Source organism: Cryptomeria japonica, chromosome 5, assembly GCF_030272615.1.
Source record: "Cryptomeria japonica chromosome 5, Sugi_1.0, whole genome shotgun sequence".
Taxonomy (NCBI): domain Eukaryota; kingdom Viridiplantae; phylum Streptophyta; class Pinopsida; order Cupressales; family Cupressaceae; genus Cryptomeria; species Cryptomeria japonica.
In genome coordinates, this window is record NC_081409.1 from 317,774,440 (window position 1) to 317,796,457 (window position 22,018).

Genomic DNA, 22,018 nt, shown 5'->3' on the forward strand with positions numbered 1-22,018 from the left:
ATAATTTTCACAATTTATAACAACATGACACCTTATTCGACCTAAAACAATACACAATGATCCATAGGACCTTTATTACATGAAGAATGGTCTTTCGTGACCTTATTTATGACAAGAACATGGACACAATAAAAGCCTTATCCTATTACCAAGTTGACATCAAAACTTGGCCTTCTTGTGCCAGGTGCTCCTGCACCAAAATACCACCTCTATACTAGAGCAGTCAACAATCATGTGTTTTCTCAAATCTCGGGCATGAACATGATGTGTCTCAATCCCATGGCCTCGATCGCCTCATGGTCCTCAACAATCATGTTTGGCTATAGCCGCTAAGTCATAGGGAATCTCTCCTGTGACTCTATTTGTCCTAGATACTCCTGTAATCAATCAAGTCAATCATGTCAATCCTAGTAATACTCATGTCTATCACACAGTGCTTCTTATATTATCTTAGCCTAGTGGAGCTTACATCTATCACATGCCACTCATTTATCCTAGTGCTTATGTTTATCACATGGCATTGCATCCTAATGTATATGTTTATCACATTGTACTTGATCCTTGTTTTGCTAGAGCACTCGCTAGATTTTATCAATTCGACAGCTTATCCTAGATCATCTTAGTATCCTACTTGCCTAGGGGCACCTGTTTGAGTGTATCCTCTCAAACAACTTATCCAATTGGTAATGTATGTTTATCACATGGTTTTTGATTCCAAACCTAATCATATTTTTTCCTAGCTAGGGCACTTGTCTGAGTGTATCCTCTTGGTCTAACTTATCCAATTGACAACATATGTCTATCACATAATTGTCAATTTTAGCCTTCTTGGACATAGACGTAGTTTTATTTATATCATAAATGGGGTTTTATTTTGCACACATGAGCCTTTACACACATACACAATGTTGTTCTACGCATACATGATAATCTACCCTAAATGTGGTTACCTTTGACATAGATACATTTTTGTACATAGATACAAAAAATTTATACATACATGCGCCTTTACAACCTAGACATGGTCCTAAGACACAGATGTGCACACACATGTCACAAACATGATTACATTCATAAACATGTCTTAACATGACCTAGACGTGCTTTTAAACCTAAATACCACTTCCACATTTTTGTTTTCCCTACCTTTCAAGTCTAATAGATGCACATTAAATCACAATGTTAGTAAAAATGAAGTGGGTATCAGAAAAAAGAACTTGTTAATATAGAAGAATTTCTATCTTTACACATGTTAAAGGGAATGTCTACTTTGAAAGCATGTCAAAATTGGCTCAATTTAACATGAATTTGAGTCAATTTCCTAATATTTTATCATATGACATAAAAAAATCTAAGATCCAAAAAGATTGAAAATTTCATGAATATATTTTCAAACCTCCTAAGCTCTAGGACAAAACTAGAAAGGTGATTGAGAGTCTCTTGTTTTCAATAAAATAGGCAAAGAGAGTTGAAAACTACTATATGATTTTATTTGGTATGAATGGGAAGGCCTCGAACAATGATGCACAAGGTAAAATATGGTAAGCTATGAAATTTATATTTTTGAGAGTACAAAGAAGGCTATAGAAACCATCTATGGTTCAATTTAGACATCATGTGAAGATGCAAAGAAAGAAAGGAACATTTCTTATGAGGTCTATAGTTGCAAATTTGCATGTAGATAAGTACTATTTGTAATTTTTCCACCAAGTTTTAAATTGTTAACACTAATCTATGAAGCATATTGAGGGAACTAAATTAATAATTATCTAGTATGTCTACAAATCCTCATTAGAAGGGGGATGTCACCATGACGTAGCGGTTGGGTGCTGTGAGCCTTCAGCAGGGAGGTCGATAGTTCGAGCTCGGGCCTCGCCCAAGCTCGGACCCTATTCGTTGACTCAGCATTTGTCGTCCACTACCTACCACAGTTCTGCGTTGACTTCTCCATCCAAGGTAGGATTTTGTGATGCACGGTGAGCTAGTTAATGGAGAGATTTGAACGTGTTCGAGTCTGCTGATTGCCCGTTAGGTGCTCGTTGGTCATCTTGTGCTCTTTGGTTGTGAAGGAGGTTCTTAATGAGGATGCCTTGGCCCTCGGTACAGAGATGAGGTCCTCCTTGTGATCTCGCTAGTTCATAGCTCCAGTAAAAAGTGTTTAGCCCCCCCCCCAAAAAAAATCCTCATTAGAAAAGTTATATTAATTTAGCCTCAAGCTAAAAGATAATAGTCTTAATAGTCTTAGAAAAGAGGTCATATCAAGCCTCCATTCCCCTATTGTAAAATTTTAAAGCATGAACCCATGATGTCGTAGCAAGTAGGTAGTCTTGACAAGATTATTCTACTTTTATTATTTATTTATAAATATTATATAAATTGTATTATAATTACAACATTATTATATTAGAAATTAAAATTATATTATAATTTTAATTTTCAAAAAATATAGATATTATAGTTAAAATTTAATTTTACTTTATTAAAAATTGTAAATATTATAATTATTATGATATAAAAATTACAAGTTCTTTTATTTAATATAATAGAATTTTAATTTTTTTTTGGTCTCCCACGCCTAAAATGTCTATATAGATTTTATTGAAGAATGTGATTCACTTTGATGAATAAATGGTATTACATATGTTCATTTAAGGAGTATTTATGCATGGCTTGACTAGGATAATGCATGTGCTAACATAATTTCCTCTTCAGGTCATCTATCATGGTAATTTGAGTACTATTGTTTCAAGGCTAATCTTTTCATTTTCTCCCTATACTATTGGGCATTCAGTAATCCCTATAAATACACACCCAACTACTTATATACACATTCTATCATGTGTGAGGCTAGAGTTCCTTCAAATATTAGTGATTATATAACAACCTTCAAGCAAGGTAAATTTCCATCTTTTTGTCGATTTCATAGATATAATTCTAAATGAAGTATGAGGTGACTAAATAGGAAAATCATCTAATGGAACATTTTATGATTCATTTTTTTTTTAAATGGATAAAATTATGCAACACACCTAGATAATCTCAAAACAATGGAACAAGAACCGAGTAGATGAAATCTTTATTTCCTCTTATTCTTGATTGTTTTTTCATTTTAAACTTTGACTTTATAAAAGATAACAATATTATTCTATCAGCTAGCTCATAAAATCTGTAGGAAAATTTTCTTTAAATCAATGTATGGTTCCTTACCTTTGAAACTCATTTAGACTAATTTTCCTTTACATTTTAATGGGTGAGATTGGGTCTTGTTTTTTATAAAGATAAACAAGTTTTACATGGACCTGAAACCAAAAGTTTTACAAAAGTAGGCCATCAGCCAAATAGACATAAACCAACAACAAAATAGGGGAGCAGTCCAGAACGGCCACGAAAGCAAAAGAGTCACAAACAACATGACAAAACAAAAGAAAAACACTCAATTAAGAGAGTGCACCAGTTCCTTGCTCTTCTGGATGGAAATCTTGTTGATTTCCTCCAGTTCCTCCATAATGAATCTAGAGGTACCCTTATTGTTGCTCTTGCTTCTGGTCCTGGAACTAGGGCCATTGGTTTTGTTGTCTCCAGCAACCATGTCTTCACCTCCAAGATCTTTCTCAAGTTCATTGTGGATGGATCTGTATTCCGCAACCATGACATTGGTCTTTTCAAGCCCCTCTATACTATTGTTCATAGCTTCTTTTCTTATGTCAACCAGGTTCTTGAGGTTTTTCTTTATCTCCACCATAGACTGTTCCACCCTTTCAATTCTTTGTTTTTGGTTGCATTTCATCACCTCAATGTCCTGGGAGAGCTTCTGGGTCATAATCATGAGTTTCTCAGATTTGTCGGGCTCAGGGGAGGTTGTGAAGATATCAATAATATCTTTAACCCCCACTTTGAGGGTATCAATTTCTCTCTCCACCCACTCCCAGAAGCTCCCAGAAGCTCTCTTGGCTTCTGGTAGCTTCCATCACTAGGTTCATCAGATTACCAGTCCTCTGTATCTCATTGTTCTCTTCTTTAGCCATGGTCCCCTGCTTTTCCTTCAAGACGTTGATTGCAATGTCTAGTTTAATTTCGCGATCCACATTCTTCAGACCATAGTCCTTAGCCGCAAGCTTCTTTTTTTAGAAAGGGGCTCGACCTTAGAAATCAATTTGCTTGTAGATTTTTATTTGTTGGCCGCTCATCTAGGAGGATTCTTACTGCTAAATGTACTAGGGGTGACCATCATCTCCCCTTCTTCTGTAGGCTTATAATCAGGGTGGTCAAAAGGAATGACACCCCCACTATCCTCCAAATCCATTTTCGAGTCAGAGACATCCTAAATATGAGTATGTTGGCCTTTATTGGTTAGAGAGGGCACAACTTCAAGGGTCTTAGTGTAATCCATGATGAGCACAATAATCCCTTCATGAAGAATGGGATTGTTTGGATTCTCCATATATTTTTCAAGACTATTTTCTAAAGAGGAGGCCAGATAGAAAGGAACAAAAATGATTTTACCATGCCTAAAATGATTCAAAATGGTAAAATGATAGGAAAAGATACTGGCATATCTTCCATCGAGCATAATATACCTCATGATGAACTCGGCCATGTTCGCCCAGGGAGTCATAAGATATTTGCTGTTGTAGCCACCATCAGCCATCTTGTTAACTCTTGAGCACTCCTTGTCTTTGTCAAAGAAATTCATCAAGTCCTCCTCCCCAGTTTTCTGGTTTCTATAGAATCTTCTACCATTCATCGCTAGACCAGTGACTGTCACCACTAGGGTTTCATCAAGCTGATACTCGACTCCATAAGCCCTCAGGATCCCTTTCTTCCACCCATTGACAAAGGACTCTGTGAGCATAGGAGAAGGGCCATGAAGTCTATCCAAGAAGGGGACAATTCCCCCATCAACGATTTCCTGCCACACATCCTTGTTTTTCTTCCATTTCTCACAAGTAGACGGTTCTTTTCTATTCTTGTCCCCACCCATTATGCTTCGGGTCGCCGAACAATAGGAAATGGGCCACACCAAAGAAGTCTCCGAACAGTCGCAAGAATTGGGCCACACCAGAAAAGTCTCCAAACAGTAGCAAAAAATGGGCTACACAATAAGACAGAAAATCCAGGCACAACGGAAGTTTCTAGATCTTTGGTTAGGGAAAACAAAAAGGAGTCATTTCCCCATCAACTCTATCAAATCATGATTAAAGATCATCGATTAACGCAAGTGGGTGTAATCATCACAAGCTAGATCGCACAAGTTTTTTGGGAATGAATCCCTACTACTCCACCATTTAGTTGCCATGTAGCCCACCGCCAGATTAGCCAGTAGATCCGCTGCTTTGTTGCCTTCCCGGTATACATGTAAAATTTTGAATTCTTCGAGCTCATTTATTATATCCCGAAAATCCTTGATCAGATTAGCAATCATCCAACTAGGATCTGTGCGTCCATTCAGACAATTGACAGTGTTTAGAGAGTCAGACTCCAGCTAGATTTTTTTAAAGCCTTCTCTTTTAGCCATGTGTAACCCAATGTGGGCAGCACTAGCCTCTACAAAGTGGTTAGACTGGGTCTTGTTTGTTTATATGATTCTAGGAATTTTATTTTCTTGAACCTATTAAGAATGAAGTCAAAACTTTCATCACATTTTAGAGGCATCCTCCAAATGGTTTTTCTTCACTTATGCCCTCGTATTTGTTGAAATGAACCTAAGCAAGGTTCTACTTGCATTAATTTATTTAGTAATTGATTGATTAAAAGGTATAATTAGTGGAGTATGCTAAAATTTATTTTAGTTATATGTATTTTTTTTTATAAATCATTTTACTTGCTCATGTCCAAAAAAATCATTCAAGTTGATGGAATTTACACATAAGATATATTTTCACTATCTAAAAACAACTTGATGGGAAGTTAATAAAATATTATCCTATTATTTCTCCAAATACTCCTCCGAAGAATGATGTTCTAAGTTCATCTAATATAAAAGAAACTAAAGCTTCTAATTTGGCTTTGATGACTATAAAATATTCTATAACAAAGAGATGTGAGAGGGATGGGGAATTTAAAGGTCATAATCTTTTGAGAAGATTCTATGTAGGCTTTAAAGAATCAAGCATACTCCTATATTAGGGAACGTGTAGAAATGGATACCTTTAATAATGATGTCATGTATACATAAGCTTTATTGAAAGACTCAAAATCATCACCTTTATACTAGGAATAGATAGTGGGAAAGAATAAGAAGAAATTACTATGGTGTAGAAACACACACCATAGTATACAAATTCTCTACTTTGAGATAATGTGTCTATGCCGAAAATTGTTAATAGTATTAAAAGCATGAAGGATAAACCTTGTCAAAATGATTAGATCTTGTGAGCCATATATTACTAGAATCGGATTCTTTGGCATTTCATGTGGCCCTAGGTAACTAAGCTAGGTTTACTCACTAAAAAAGTATAGGTTCTAATGATTGGATAAATAATTAATACGTTTAAATTCTATACAAAGGACCAAAAAAAAAAAATCATTAAACAGAGATTGGATCACACATGGTACAACTACCCTTAAGAAGAGAGATGGTCTACTCTCTTAAAGTGATATTCAAAAATTATCTTTGAGGGAGTTATGAGAGGAATCTAGGTTTAGAGGTTGCTATCATAGTTCTCAAAAACTTAATAGGAATTAGGAGGCTCTATTTCTTTACCATATGTAATAATAATAATAAAAATTTTAAAAAATAAATACATGTAGGTTTAGAGGTAGTAGTTTCTCATAAATAATATAAGCTAATTATCAAATAAAACTTAATGGTGTCAAAAAAATTTAATTTAATTAGTTTTAGAAAATTTAAATTTAGTTGTTGATTATTTAGAGAATGAAGCAATTGGTCAACATCTAATAGCAACAAAATGTAACTTTTTCGTGAAAGAACTCAGAAAAAATCAAATTCTACATTCTTATAGTCCTCCTTAGATTTAATCTCTAAATTGTCTACAAAGGTGGACCTTGGTATTTATTCTTTAAGTTTTTACTTTTATTTAATACATATGGCATAGTAAGTAGTCCTCTTGGAATAACTTATGCTAATTATTTGAACTTGACAGTAGAAATGTGATTATTAAGAGGGATTTAAATTAGTGGTGATATGGTGCATTATTTCTATTAAGTTTATTTCTCATAAAACATGGAAAATTAATTAGTAAAGGGTTTTGATGATTTTAGAAATTATAATGTTGCGTTGGTGGAGCAAGTAAACTTTCTTTTTATTTTTATTTTTATTAAGATATTAATATGAAGGTAAAATATGATGGTCAATAAGATGAAGGAACTACGAGTAGTCTAGCTAGAGCCTCATGGGAGGATATTAGATAGGTTCATATAAATTAGTTTTCCAAGTAAATTACTAATAGTTTTAGCTCTCAGTAAATAAATTATTGATAAAAGGATTTGGCAGCTAGGAGGTGCTCAATGTTAATTATTAAGGAGTATTTTATTAAGAGCAAATAATAGTATTCCAACCAAATTTAGAACTCAAATTAAGGTTATTACAATTATTATTGGAAATCAATTCAAGGAGATGAAGCTGGAAAATATAGACACATCTATAGAAATGTTATACAAAGAAATAGTTGTAGGTGAAAAAGGCAAAGAAAATGAATTCATTCATATCCAAAAATTGGTAAATAGATAAAAAATTAAAGGTGAGAAAAGGAGGAAGTGCCATGCATTCCTTTTTTTAGAGAATGTCAAGATCTGAACGCACAAACTATCCTTCCACTACTGGACAAAATTATGCACAATAGTGTATGTCTATCATATATAAGTGAAGAATGTTTAATATACATTGATAGATCTTTCATATATATAGGCAATAAATAGGGCATGAGAAGGTAGAACACAATGATTACTGCCTCTCCAAAGGTGAAACAATTATCTAGCTCAAATGACATATGTTCTAGTATGTGGTAAGTATGCATGTAATAGGTATCTCCAATAATGACAACAAATGTCACATCCACATGATGTGAAGCAAAATCATAATAAATAATAAGTAAACTTAAGCTAAGGGTGAATAATTCAATACTAGAAAAATGATATCCTAACTAGATATGTAAAGATACTATTTACACTATTTCACTTCCTTTAATTGCAACTTAGGGAGTCATGTATACAAAGATGATGTGTCCAAAGTAATAGGTGATGTTATTACTCAATTATAAATTTATTATAAACTAAGTAAAAAAGAAAAATATAGAGCAAATAAAACCCCCTCTCCAAAAGAGATTATATATAAAGCCAATGTACAAGCAAAGAATATAGAGGATAAATGGAGTAATAATCATGATCCCTAAGAACTACTTCTAACACAATATATAATAAATTTTTCCCTCATAAAAGAGAAAAGAGAGAAGTTCTATATGTGACCCCTGAAAGCTAAAATATGAGAAGGAAAAACTCCATATGAGGAAATGATTCCTCCTCAAACTAAGATGAGAAGATAAACCATGTATCCTTCCCTTGGAGTGTTGGTAGATTCTTGAAACTACATGCTAAAAATGATCCACAATTTTTAAACAATATTTCTCTATTTAGGAAGATAAAACACCACAAATGTATGCAAGATGACTACCCATTCTTGATAGGAATATATAGGAACTAAGATGTATGTATGATGCAATGGTGATCCCATCAAATAAACACACTATTAGGAATCAAAAATGAAAAATAATAATAAATTTAGCAAGGGATATTCTCCCTCTTGCAAGCTAAATCAAATAATTTCTCAATTTCAACATGCATGGGCTAACAAGAGGAATCCAATTTTCATTCAAAAATCCTAGTCAAATGCGTTATTAAAGAATATATGTATCCAAATGTACCATTTATACAAAAAAAAAAAAGGGATGTATAAAAACTCACTCAAACTACATATCTAAACTTTAGGGAACTCAACTTTTCTTATTGACCAAACAACCTCAAATATGGAGTTATAGAAAAAAATGGGTCTCAATATTTTATATATGGCAGCATGTAATGTTATACAACACTCATCTATATTGGGACAAAAAAATCTATCAATTGTGCAGTTTCATTACAATCTTGAATTAAGTATTCAAATCAAGTGATATTATTGATGTAGAAACTTGTTCTCTTCAACATGAAACTTCTTAAACCTCTTTTTATAGAAATATAAGATAGTTTTCAATATAAATCATAATTTAAAAGTTTGTAATAATTCAACAACAAATAACATCAAACTATATATTCAAACCTACAATCTAGAACTAAATATGCACTGTTGGAACTATCTTCTTACATTTTCTCATATTTTCTTCATTCACAACTAAAACCTGTAAATAAACTCCAATATATTTATTATGATGAGAGGTGTTCACTTAAAGTAAGTGACATCTTCATGCAATTTAAATGTTACAAATCACATGCAGGTGGCTTTAAGTAACAGATGAAAATGGAATTGGAAGTGCATTGAGTGCTTAGATTTGTGTTTGTATCATTTTTCAATTCTCATGTTTCATCAATGGGCCCTTGGTCTATTGCTGAAGTTGATTGGCTTCAAATGAGCCCAACAGAGATCAAGTCTTGCTGAGTGCAAAGACTCCAAAATCATAAGGGATGGGCAAATTTGATCTATAGGCTTGTGCCCCTATATCAGATGTCAACAACTACTTCGTGAAGGCCGTCACTGGACTGGTGAGGGCTTACTATCGTGCTGACAAATCTAGACCTCAATAAAAAATTCTCATATTTCAAAGAACTGTATTTTAAGCTAAAAAGTGGGGTGCCAATTGTTCCATTGTACTGCGAATTTTAGCCATCAGTGCTTCATATGAAAAACGGAGACGAGGAATATGCTCCCCAGGTGCATAGGAACAGTGGAAAAATCAGACCTCAAAAGCTCAAGAAATGGAAGAAGGATTTCATATTATTGTGGGTATGTGCTCATAGCGGGTGCAGAATTACTTAGATCGATTTCTGTGAAGCTATCAACCGCAGGTAAACCATCATTAAAGCTTCACTCAAACATTGTACATTGATTCTGTTTTCATATTCTAGGTTAGTTGGTAAGTTTGGTTTATGACTACAAATAGTTGGGTAGATGCGATGCTATCTTATATCAGACTTGTTTTTCATGGCACTCCAACTGCTACAGCTTGGGGTTAAATTCAATCCTGAAAGTTTAGTTAGCCTAAATTTTAGGTTGTCTTTGGCACATTTTTGCATCGCTTTCACAATTTGTATTATTTTTTGTGCTAATCTAAACGATTCTATGAAACATATATCCTTTCAAGAAAAATATATTATAGATTAAGGGTTTTTTTCTACGCTCTGTATTCTCTTTTTAACTTTCCATGAGAGAATATCTCTACCATATATCATATAATTTATTTTGAAGATATGGTTCTTGATGCAGTAATGGTATGAATGTGTCCTTCTAATGCTAGCTTTAATAGCAATGATCTTCAAAGTTGAAGATCCTCGACACAGTACAAACCATTTTATGTATTTTAGAGCGATTTTCAAAATGTAAAATATAACTAGATGTTCTCTCCTTCAATGCAAAACATAACTAGATGTCCTCTCCTTCAATGCAAAACCTTAACTATATGTCATCCCTCTTTCGATGCAAAGTCATAAATAGTTGTAAGTCGTCATCCTTGTGATTTGAAAATATATCCATTATGATTTGAATACAGATCCAGATGAAATGACGCTCAAGTCTATAATGTTCTCTTTTCTTTCACCGTCCTTCTTTCCTGGATCTTTTTTCCTTTGGTTTTTCTAAATCGTTTGTTTGCAGTGCATCAGTTGGTTTCTTAATTTTTTTTTGATGGTTTTCACTCTTGAGTTTTGGTTCTTTTGTATTTTGCACTACATGTTTCAGATGTGACTGTAACGTAGCCTGATGGAATAAGTTATAACGCTGATAACACTGTCAAATTGATTGACCAATTGTTGGATGGTGACAAATATTGGCACAGTTTTTAATTTTATTTTATGTGAAGGTCAAGTGAATTGTAGTCTTTTGAGACATGATTTTTTATTTTTTTGGTTGCTTTCATTAGTTATCATATAAGATCTATAAGTCGTACAGAGGTAATGTACCTAAAATATCTAAGAAACTAGATTTGTAAAAATTCAAAGAGTCCATAAACCTAATGGGTTTATATTTTCAAGTTATCTTGGAGCATGCACTGGCCTTGCGACTCTAGAAGATGGAAAATAAATCCATGCAACTATAACAAAAGCTAGATTCAATTTGGATGTATTTATTGTTGGGATGTGAAGCCCAACGGTCACATGATCATTCGACTTCCCCAAACTATTCATTTCACATCTGAATGTGATTGTATAAATGATTGAGTGCAGTCATGTATGTATTGGAATTGAGAGTTGATTAATAGAAGTTATTCCCTTCTTTGAGTGTGGATGCAGACATATTTGCCGAACCACGATAAATCGTGTGTTGTCTCTTCTTATTGCTTTTCTGTTTCTGTTATTGTTTTCTCTGCTCTTTCTAATCTTTACATTTATTGGGAGTTTTCTAGCAGATTTGTACGTTAAATGCCAACAAGGAGATGATGCACAACAAATGTTTGCCAAAATACCTTAACGGAGTGGGGTTTCATGGAATGCATTGTCGGTTAGATACGTTCACAATGGGTACGGTGAGGAAGCTTTGTAACATTTTTGTTGAACATGGACATGGCAGCCCTCATACTCTTTAAACAAATGCAAGATGTGGGTGTGCATCCAGACCACATAACATTTACTAGAATTCTCTCTACATGCAGCCATGTAGGCTTTCTGGAGCAAGGATGGAAGTACTTTGATTTAATGAGTAGAGAATATGGCATTACACCAAGAGTGGAGCAATATTCCTACATTGTGACCTTCTCTACCGGGTTGGACAATTTGATTGAGAAGAAGCATTCATTTGTGCAATACCATTGCAAGACGCATTCAAGTCATCTTCTTCATATAGCATCTATTTCAAAGCATTCTTAAAATACACTTTTTACTGTCAGAATTATCCATAAGATATGTCCTTTTACTCCATTGAGTTTATGAAGTTTGATCTACTCTAGGTTGCTTAGTATTATTCAATATATCAAAAGTGCAAAAAATATTGATGGTTGGAATTATTTCTTTTGTAAATTAACCATGTAAACAAGAAAGAGGCCCTTTGTTAAAACTCCAAGAAAAAATCAATAATCTACTATCTCCATCATCTTATCGCATACTTTATTATCAATATATATCATTGTTCAAATTGAAAAATATACTACAACCTATTTTTCCCTTATAGTTATTTTATTAGTGAATGGCATTTAATTAATTAATCAAGCAATGATTGGACTTAATGAAATGTAATGATAATAAAAGATAACTTAGATTTGTTTAATTGGGATTCGAAAATGCATGAAAATCAAATCTAAGATCATAAATAAAAAATTAGGGTGCAAAAGTCGGGTTCACCAAAATGTAATGGTGAAAAATTAGGGTTAGGGTTAAATTAAGATAATGAAACCATGCAATGACCTAATTAACCAATACATTTGGAAGAAGAAAGAATCTAATAGATCTAGCCTCAAAAGACTGAGATTTTGATCAGATTCCAAGCTCTTTGGATAAGGCCTTTCTCCTTCTAAAATTGAATTGATTTGATTGTTGATGATTAGGAAAAAATAGATGATAATTGAAGCATTCCAATAGAAATAGTAAGCTACAAATGCCCCACAGAGCCACTGACTTGGATCTGGGCAAAATAAGTTGTTTGGAATTTGGTCTCAGAAGTTTGGCTTGATTTTTTGGGACCAAGAAGTATCAATTTGCCACATGGTCCTCCAAATTTTCCATCATCAAAAGTTTAACCTGTTCATTACTATGTACTATGTTGATCCAACTCCATACCTATTTTTGCACATAGAGAGAAAGGGAAATATGTTGTGAATAAGGGTTTGCCTTAGATCAAACCCTAGTTTTGGAATTAACAATGAAATTGAATTGATAAATGTAAATGAAAGACTACATTAAAATGCTTTCCTTTTAAGGGAAAGGCTAAAAATGATTGAAACACTAATGATATACCTCAATGAAGTTTTGTTTGACCTTCACCAAGGAATTAAGGTTTAATGTAGATTGTCTTCATAAAGCATAAATCATGGGTGTCATCTTCAACATGTCTGAAACTTGACTTTACTTCTGCTCCAATGATTGATGAAAGACTGATTTCTTTCTCACTTGAATTTGCTAGAGTGTAGGTCTTGATTTCAACTTGTTAGGTTTAAAATGAGAGGGGTAGACCTCCTTTTATACATGTCTACCCGGAAATCAAATTAATTTTCCAAAGTAGGCCGACACAGGATTTAGGTCCCCACCCAAATTATCCCAAATTGGGCCCTTTTTTAGAGGACACGCCAAGGTCCTGATTTAGGACTAGGGCGCCTAGCACCATAGTCCTGGAAATCAGGGCTCTAAGTTTGAGGGGAGACTATGAAGATAGTGAAAAAGTAGGTTTGATAGGTGGTGCGAGAAGAATAAACACTTCAATCAGGCCTTGGAAGCCGAAGCGCCAAAATGAGGTCCAAGTGAGAAAAAAATTGTAGGGGAGGACAATTTAGGATGCTATAGTCTTATAATTATTTTTCTAAAATTTCTATATGATTCCTTCATTTCTTCATATTTGATCCTAGATGAGCCATCCTCACTATTATATTTTATCAAGCCTATTTCCATTTTATTTTTATTTTTACTCCTTTTTAATTCTATTTATAATCATTTTAATTTCATCAAACTTGACTTTATCAAGCCTCACTAACATAATAGAATTGCAAAAAATATTTCCAAAATAATCTAAATGTTGCAAATATCTAAATCAAGCATAAAATTCAAAGATATTAGTTTCCCTTCTAATTTTTTAAAATTTTATAGGTCATTGAAGATTGAAGGGATGAGCATCCTAGGTTTTGAGAAAAAAATTATACAAAAATATTACCCCACTCGCCTCCCTCGCCCACTCACCCCGCCCAACAAAACTCAAGAACTGTAAACCAAAATATGTATGCTACCATAAAAAGCTCTTTTACCATATTGAATTTATGAATAAATTGAAGCTATCAAAAGCATAGTGAAAGAAATAAAGTAAATACAATTATCTTAGAAATGATATGAAATCAAAACATTAGAATATAGTCAATTTCCAAAACAAAATACAAATAGTCAAGAAGCAGAATAGCAATATGAGAGCTCAAAATGCATCAATGAATAAAAGCTATAAGAGTACCTCGATAGCCACTAAAATAAATAAATAAATAAAGCTAAAAGAGTACCTCGATAGCCACTAAAATAAATAAATAAATAAAGCTAAAAGAGTAGATACATATATAGGAAAGAGGAAAAGAAAGACCAACCAATGGAAAAAGTAACTTCAACAATCGAAAAATAAGCATGAGTTACACTCATCAAAATATCATTTATCATTTTTATGACCCAATCAATAATACTAATCCATGAAAGACATCAAAGTTTTAGGTGACATAAGTTCTAGCTATACAAATGTAGTTCAAATTCATGCTGTTGGGTCTCAAATCAACAGATTGGATAAGTTCTAAGGAAATGCCAACTCCTATGATCAAACCCTCCAATTGACTTGGCCAACTTATAGAGTGAACCTATTTGGTTACTAACTCTCTCACTTTAGGCTCTGCAGAACCTAGGCGGGTATACCTATTCACTAGTTGTTTTCAATGACTAGTGCCTTTTATAGCAGATTAAGTATCTTGATCTGGCTTCCTCCTATCTCAGAATGGCATAAGTTCCTAGGATGGAGATATAGCAGATGAGTTCAAGATTGTTGTTGTAGAAGCTATTTGATCTTTGCTTAGAATTTTATATGTATACACTATTGCCAACTTACTCTATGCTTCTTACTCAATTATTCCTATTGTTTTAAAATAAAATGTGATGAATATGGTGATAAGTTGTAACTTATAAATGGCCAGTGCCTTCTTCGCTGTCTGGGCTACAGAGTCTTTATATTTCCTTAGGACTTACTGTGTGAACTTGTGAGACAGTTTTTAAACCCACCCTTTTATGGATCTGTTAGTTACTATTTCTTATGAGATCAATTGAATGCCTATATCATAAGTTGCTTGAATGAATTTAACCCTACCTTTAAGGGACCATCCAAGTAAGCACTGCAAAGAACAATTATAATTCGCAAGCAGAACTTTTATTTCAACCTTGTAACATACAACATAAATTTCACTCAAAGAATATGAATAACCTTATCTCCTTTAGATAATATCACAAGCAACTGCCAATAACAAAATGAAATAATCCACAGCACATATGCGAAGAAAAGATGACTGATTACATTATGTATCCGTCAAAATTTGTATAACAGGAAACTTACAAGCTGTCATATCTTACTGTCTTCTTCCTACCATCTCTCTTCAAAAAAAATGTTACAAGAAACCTCTCTTATATATATATGAGAGAAAAAGTTATCTATGAAAAGACATGTCTTTTCGACATACTAATTGTCAATTTGAACATTCCTAACAAACTTAAGTAAAAAGAGATTAAGCATCCCTAAATGATGAATGTAATCATCTTCTTTAAAAGTCTTGATCTTGATGCTCTGTTTCTTTAATTCTTCTCCCTGTGAAAGATATTCGAATATCATCTGGTTGATGGTAGGGGCCATGTCTTTGCTTCGATCCAATCTTGACAGAGCCCGATCCTTGACGAAAAACCATCTTCTAGTTTCCCCGAAGTCATCCTTTCTTCGATGAAATCTTTATCGATGAGTTATTCGTGAGTATCATCGAAATCATATTTCGATGAGTTTTATTCTTCGGTGAAAGTTCACACGAGCCCTCCAAAATCCTTTTTTCTTCGATGTCCTTCTTTTATTGATGAAACCCCTTTGTTTTTATCGACATATTGTTGTCGATAAGATTTGTCCTTCAACGAATGTTTTTTAAGTCTCCTCGGCACTTTTATTTCCTTGACTTCACTCTTTGTTGGCCTTTCACTTTTCGATGAAACTGGAATATCGATGAGCGGCTTCCTTCACTTACCGAAAGAGATATTTTGCCGAAGACATCTTAACTTAGTGTTTTACACTTTATGCTTTATTTCGATGAAACTATTCTTTCGGTGAAACTCTTTCTGAGATGCTCGACATGATATTTTTGGCCGATAATCTTTTAGCTCTCACGCCTTTGGGAAGATTTTTAAGTTCAAACATATTGTTCAACACATGCATCACAAGTTAGATCTACGAGAAAAGTCAAATATGTGGCACTAAGGATAAATTCTAGTGTAAAAGATTGATATGTCAAATTGTGGTAATGTTTGACTTCATATTACCTCATCTTATTTTCAATGTATATAGAAAGGTGTGATTCACAATTATGATTAAAAAATTATCATCAAAATCTGATACAACTATTTCTCAACCAATAAAATCAACTAAATAAATATTTTTTTATTTTTGTAACTCCAATTTCTGTGACAAAAACAACCCAAACTATAAATTAAATGAAATGTCACATTCATAAAAAAATTTAATGAAAATGACCATTTTATTTCCTTTCTTTAAAGAGCAAGTGAATTAAGCTAACTTCATCTATAATAAATAATCAACTAATCCTATATTCCATATCATGCCATGTTCAAACTATTGGTGCATATATTTATATGGATATTCAGTTTGGTACCAATGTGATGTTGACCTAAACTAGTTTGTTGGGTGCCAAAAGAAATGGTAGTATACATTAGGTAAAGCGAGCCTCGGAGATGCTTATCGTACCTGAATTGTTTGTAAGAAGAGTGTGGATCTCTTCTTTTCATAAAGAGACATCTTACCAGCCGTACTCAATTCTTTTATAATTTGGTGAAGATTGGTTGTTCATAGGTGGATTGCCCACATCTTCAACACTTGACCAGAAGCTTCTTTGCACCCTGGCAAAGCAAGATTGACAATGATTAGAACGCAAAAGTAAACATGGAGAACAGTGGAATATGAAACGTGTCTCAGGTTGTGTGGCCACTAGAAATAAAAAATTGTTTCGCTGACTTGCATTCAGAGAGATTACGTTGTTCATAACTGTAATGGCTGCGCTTAATTTAATTAAAGGACCAGATCCCTCTTTTATTGTAGTTCACCAACCCCCCTACTCTAGCAACTAACTATTCGCATCTTAGACTACATAAAAGATTGATCTCAGTTTTTCATGAATCATTCGGGTACAGATACTTTTCCTGGGTCTTTCAGTGGGTTGTAGGTCCCCGCAATTTGTCAAAAATGGCAGATTTCAGTGGGTTTAACCAGTCATGCCAAGAAAAGCTTCCATTGGTGATTGCCTGCATGGCCTTTCTAATTGCTACGGCCATGGCAAGCAAGATACACACTCACACTTTTGTTGTGAGTCGTTTTTTTCTACCACTTCTGTTTTCTCCATGTTTTCTATTAATTAGTATAGATATCTGAGTTGAGATGCTGAGAGATATTAGTTTTGAACTATATTGAATTTAGTTTAAAAGATTGATTTGATATCAGCTGTGTGTGTTTTTTTGGGTCGATAAACAACACTGCCAGATATATTAATATTAAGAAGTAAATGTTCCACATATACATGAAGATTAACAGTTTGCCAGCCCTCCATTTCGATCACATAAATATGATCTCAAATATCTATAGAACACATTTTGAAATCGATATGGATTGTTAACCAAAATATCTGTAAAAAAACATTTCGAAATTGATATTTCTCAATACTTTTAGTATAATTATATGGGTTACATTCTAGTTACACCTATTGGTGATTCTGATTCGTTTGGCTGTTGTCCCATGATTTTCTGCACAATCACAGATACAATCAAAGACTGTAACGAAGCTCTGTGCAACGCATAATATAATTACAGTGAACGGGCAGTTACCAGGTCCGACGCTCTATGTTAGCAATGGGGACACTCTCATTGTTAAAGTCTTTAACAAGGCGCAGCACAACGCTACCATCCACTGGTCTGTGCATATTTCTATATTATGACTAGAACAATCTCATCTGCATTCCAAGAAATTATTTTTTCACTCTCAACTAAATAGTACTTATGCCATATTTGCAGGCATGGAATTCGGCAGTTGAGAACAGCGTGGGCCGATGGACCAGAGTATATAACTCAATGTCCAATTCAACCTGGAGGAAACTACACCTACAGATTCACCATTACCGGCCAACAAGGTACTCTGTGGTGGCATGCGCACAGCTCATGGCTTAGAGCTACAGTGTATGGAGCTCTCATTATTTCTCCCACACAGGGAGAATCTTATCCATTTAGCAAGCCCGATCAAGAGATACCCATCCTGTTGGGTATGTATGTCAATAGAGTGTTTACAAATTAGTATAGATATCTTAAATACATCTATCTAAAAATATTATTAAATTTAATAGAGTGTTTACAAATTAGTATAGATATCTTAAATACATCTATCTAAAAATATTATTAAATTTAATATATTAATGTGTGAATGTCAAATATAAGATAAAAGATAAAGGAGAGGACTAGTACCTGAACTAATTTCAATAGTTATGATAGTAGTTTTTGATAAATTATTCACATTTGTTGATTTAATACTTGCACTTGTTGATTTAATGTCCATTTTTTTTTGACAATACTGCACCAATAGTTGCGACTTTAAAGTTGTTATTGCTGATAATGACTACCCACAGTTGTTAAAAGAAATCAATTATGTGATAGTTTTTGATACATTATTCACATTTGTTGATTTAATACTTACATTTGTTGATTTAATGTCCATTTTTTTTGACAATACTGCATCAATAGTTGTGACTTTAAAGTTAGTATTGCTGATAATGACTACCCACAGTTGTTAAAAGAAATCAATTATGTGATGCCACATCAGCCGCATAATTATGGGTCTCCCTTTTGTACAACCATTGGTCTCACTTTTTTGGAGGGCTGTTTTAAACACCTTAACAAAAAGCATGCTGATGGGACAACACATTTGATGATGTGACCCTCAAACTTTAGTTATAAGCAAAAAACTTGCCAAATGAGTTGCTGTAAAAAAAATGAGTGTGATTTGAAATTTCCACTTAAGATTTTGATCAGAAGCTCAAAATTAAGATGTTCAACTATGGATCCTCTCCCCTACAAGTTTTTGTTTGTTAAATTTTCTAGTTTGTTTTGTAAAATAAAAGATAAGAATTTTTGTTCACACTTACATCATTACTTTCCACCCTTTATGCCAATGTAAGATTTCTCTCGACATTAATAACTGTGTGATTTTGATTCACAGGAGAATGGTGGAATGCGAACCCCATAGATGTCATCAACGAAGCTACACGCACAGGAGGCGGCCCTAACAATTCAGACGCATTCACTATTAATGGCCACCCAGGAGATCTCTACCCATGTTCAGCTTCAGGCAATACTTGTAACTCAAAAGCTCTGTAAACCAAATTTCACATTCAATACCTTAATTACTAAACCATTCTCAATGAATGCAGATACATTCAGAGTTGCTGTGAAGACAGGGCAAACAAATCTTCTCCGAGTGATAAACGGTGCACTGAATACCGACCTGTTTGTCACCCTTGCTAACCACGAGATGACCGTTGTAGCAGTGGATGCATTATATACAAAGCCCCACAAAACACAAGTTATCATGTTGGGACCAGGGCAAACTACAGATGTGCTTGTGAATTTCACTAAGACTGCAGGCAGATTTTACTTGGCTGCTCGTGCATATGCAAGTGGTCAGGGAATATCATTTGATAACACCACTGCTACTGCAATTTTTGAGTACAGTAAAGGAAGTTTATCCACCTCTGTAACACCCAAACTGCCTAAGCTTCCCATGTACAATGACACCAAGACTGTGATCAAATTTGAAAAGAGTCTTAGAAGCCTGGCTTCTGTAGACCACCCTGTTTCAGTCCCTCAGAAAGTTGATGAAAATCTTTTCTACACAGTAGGATTGGGACTAATCAACTGCCCCAACCAGTCATGTGCAGGACCCAATGGAGCAAGATTTGCAGCAAGCATGAATAATCACTCATTTGTGCTGCCAAAATCCATGTCAATACTGCAAGCCCACCATTTTGGCATAAAGGGGGTCTTCACAAAGGGCTTCCCTGATAACCCTCCATTGCAGTTCGATTATACTTCTAAGAATATCAGCACTGGCCTCTGGTTTACTGAGAAAAGCACCACAGTAAAAGTACTGAAATACAATACGGCAGTGCAAGTCATTATTCAGGGCACAGGTATCTTGGTGGCTGAAAGTCATCCGATTCATCTTCATGGGTATGATTTTTACATAGTGGGATCCGGATTCGGTAACTATAATGAGGAGAAAGATTCTAAGAAGTTCAATTTGGTTGATCCTCTCAAGCGCAATACTGTCAATATTCCAGTCAATGGATGGGCCGCCATCAGATTTGTCGCTGACAATCCAGGTAAGATTCTTGGAAAATTTATGATCACAGTTTTCATTCTATCAATTTTTTCTTATTATTTTCAATTAGGGTTGAGCTGTTAAATAGAGGGGAATCGAAATCAAATAAAGAAGGAAAGTTGGTTGATAAGGATCTTTGAAACTGAGTTTTTAATTTCGATGCTTAATTTTATGTTTTTGTTTTTTGACAAATTTTTGCAATTTTTTTAAAAAAAATGCTGCTACTGTAGACGCCTATGAAAACTGTTATCCAATCCTTAAGATACATCAAAATATCAATACCTTTCATATACTATAAATAAATTGCAATGAATGTTTGGTACATCCTAAAGACTGTATGACCATTTCCTATGCGTATCAGTGCAATCAAATTCAAAAATGTGTTTTTTTTGCTGATTGAAATTTGTGTATGGCAGGGACATGGTTGTTCCACTGTCACTTGGATTTGCACATAGGGTGGGGTTTAGCCATGGTGTTTGTGGTGCCTGATGGACCTGACTACGTCTCCACTCTAGAGAAACCTCCTTCTGATCTTCCAAAATGCTGAAAAATTAAAAAAATTTACAGTTTTGAGTTTAATTTGTTTTGAGAATGCTTACTTGATTGACCTGTATTTTGTATGTCCACGTTGAAATAATTTTGCTCTCAGTAGTTGAGAAGAATGTACTCTCAGTGTTCATTTAAATAATAAATTTTCTTGAAGCCGTTGCATATTCTTGCGTTCCACGGCTTCCTGTCTATTTTCCTCCTCGTAATTGAGAACGTTAATACGATTGTTTCTTGAGAAACACGTTGCCTGGTCGTCGTGCATCCGGATAATTTAAATTTATTTAAATATATATATTATTTTTGACAACTAGTCTATTTAATTTCATTTAAAAAGGATAATAGTACAATATTTAGAAAAAAAATAGAAAGGTATACCCATAAAATTTATTTTTATAATTATTTTGTTTAATTTTATTTAATGAAAATAATAGTATAATATTAGAAAAAGGAGGTTGTGGTCAATAGACACATCTACAAAGTTTTGTGGGATCAAGTCTATAATAAAGATGGATAAACATAAACATAAACAAACCAAGTCCAACAAAATAAAAAATAATATAATAATATTTTTAAATTGAATTAAATCATTAAAAAGTCAATCATCCTTTCTATTAATATTATGATTAAACAAATAAAAAAAGTATGCAACAACATGCTTTGTAAAATAATTCTAGAATATTTTCTACATATATATCTATACTCACACACACAATGTTCCTCTTCTATAAGTCTTTTAATTCTCCCTTAAGAAAGATATTTTCATTCCCTCCTTAAGGACCTAATATCTCAAAAGAATGAATCATTGTGGATGGAAAGAATAGGAAGGTTCCTATGGGTAGAGAGGGAGCGAGGGTGCCTAATGACATAACATTTTCTAGGATTTCTATTACTGAAGTGTTATCTAGGCCTTCTATTCCTAACAAAGTTTGCAATTGGCAAATTTTTAGTAATGATTAG

The 22,018-nt window shown here is 33.8% G+C and overlaps 1 protein-coding gene across 1 annotated transcript; it reads left to right on the forward strand.

The window, feature by feature from the left end:
- Positions 1-17,292: 17,292 nt before the first annotated feature.
- LOC131063189 (laccase-12) lies at positions 17,293-21,110 on the forward strand. Its single transcript, XM_057996980.2, has 6 exons — positions 17,293-17,455; positions 17,904-18,055; positions 18,157-18,401; positions 19,352-19,480; positions 19,563-20,513; positions 20,929-21,110. Exons 1-6 carry the CDS (start codon positions 17,336-17,338, stop codon positions 21,057-21,059), a joined length of 1,728 nt encoding a protein of 575 aa, XP_057852963.2. The 5' UTR covers positions 17,293-17,335; the 3' UTR covers positions 21,060-21,110.
- The last annotated feature ends 908 nt before the right edge of the window (positions 21,111-22,018 follow it).

What these genes read in the sequence shown, in the direction of transcription:
- LOC131063189 (XM_057996980.2), top strand. Translation starts at nt 17,336, where the DNA reads ATGGCAGATTTCAGTGGGTTTAACCAGTCATGCCAAGAAAAGCTTCCA. An exon ending in CTACCCATGTTCAGCTTCAG is followed by an intron (nt 19,481 to 19,562) that starts GCAATACTTGTA and finishes CAATGAATGCAG; the next exon opens with ATACATTCAGAGTTGCTGTG. An exon ending in ATTTGTCGCTGACAATCCAG is followed by an intron (nt 20,514 to 20,928) that starts GTAAGATTCTTG and finishes TGTGTATGGCAG; the next exon opens with GGACATGGTTGTTCCACTGT.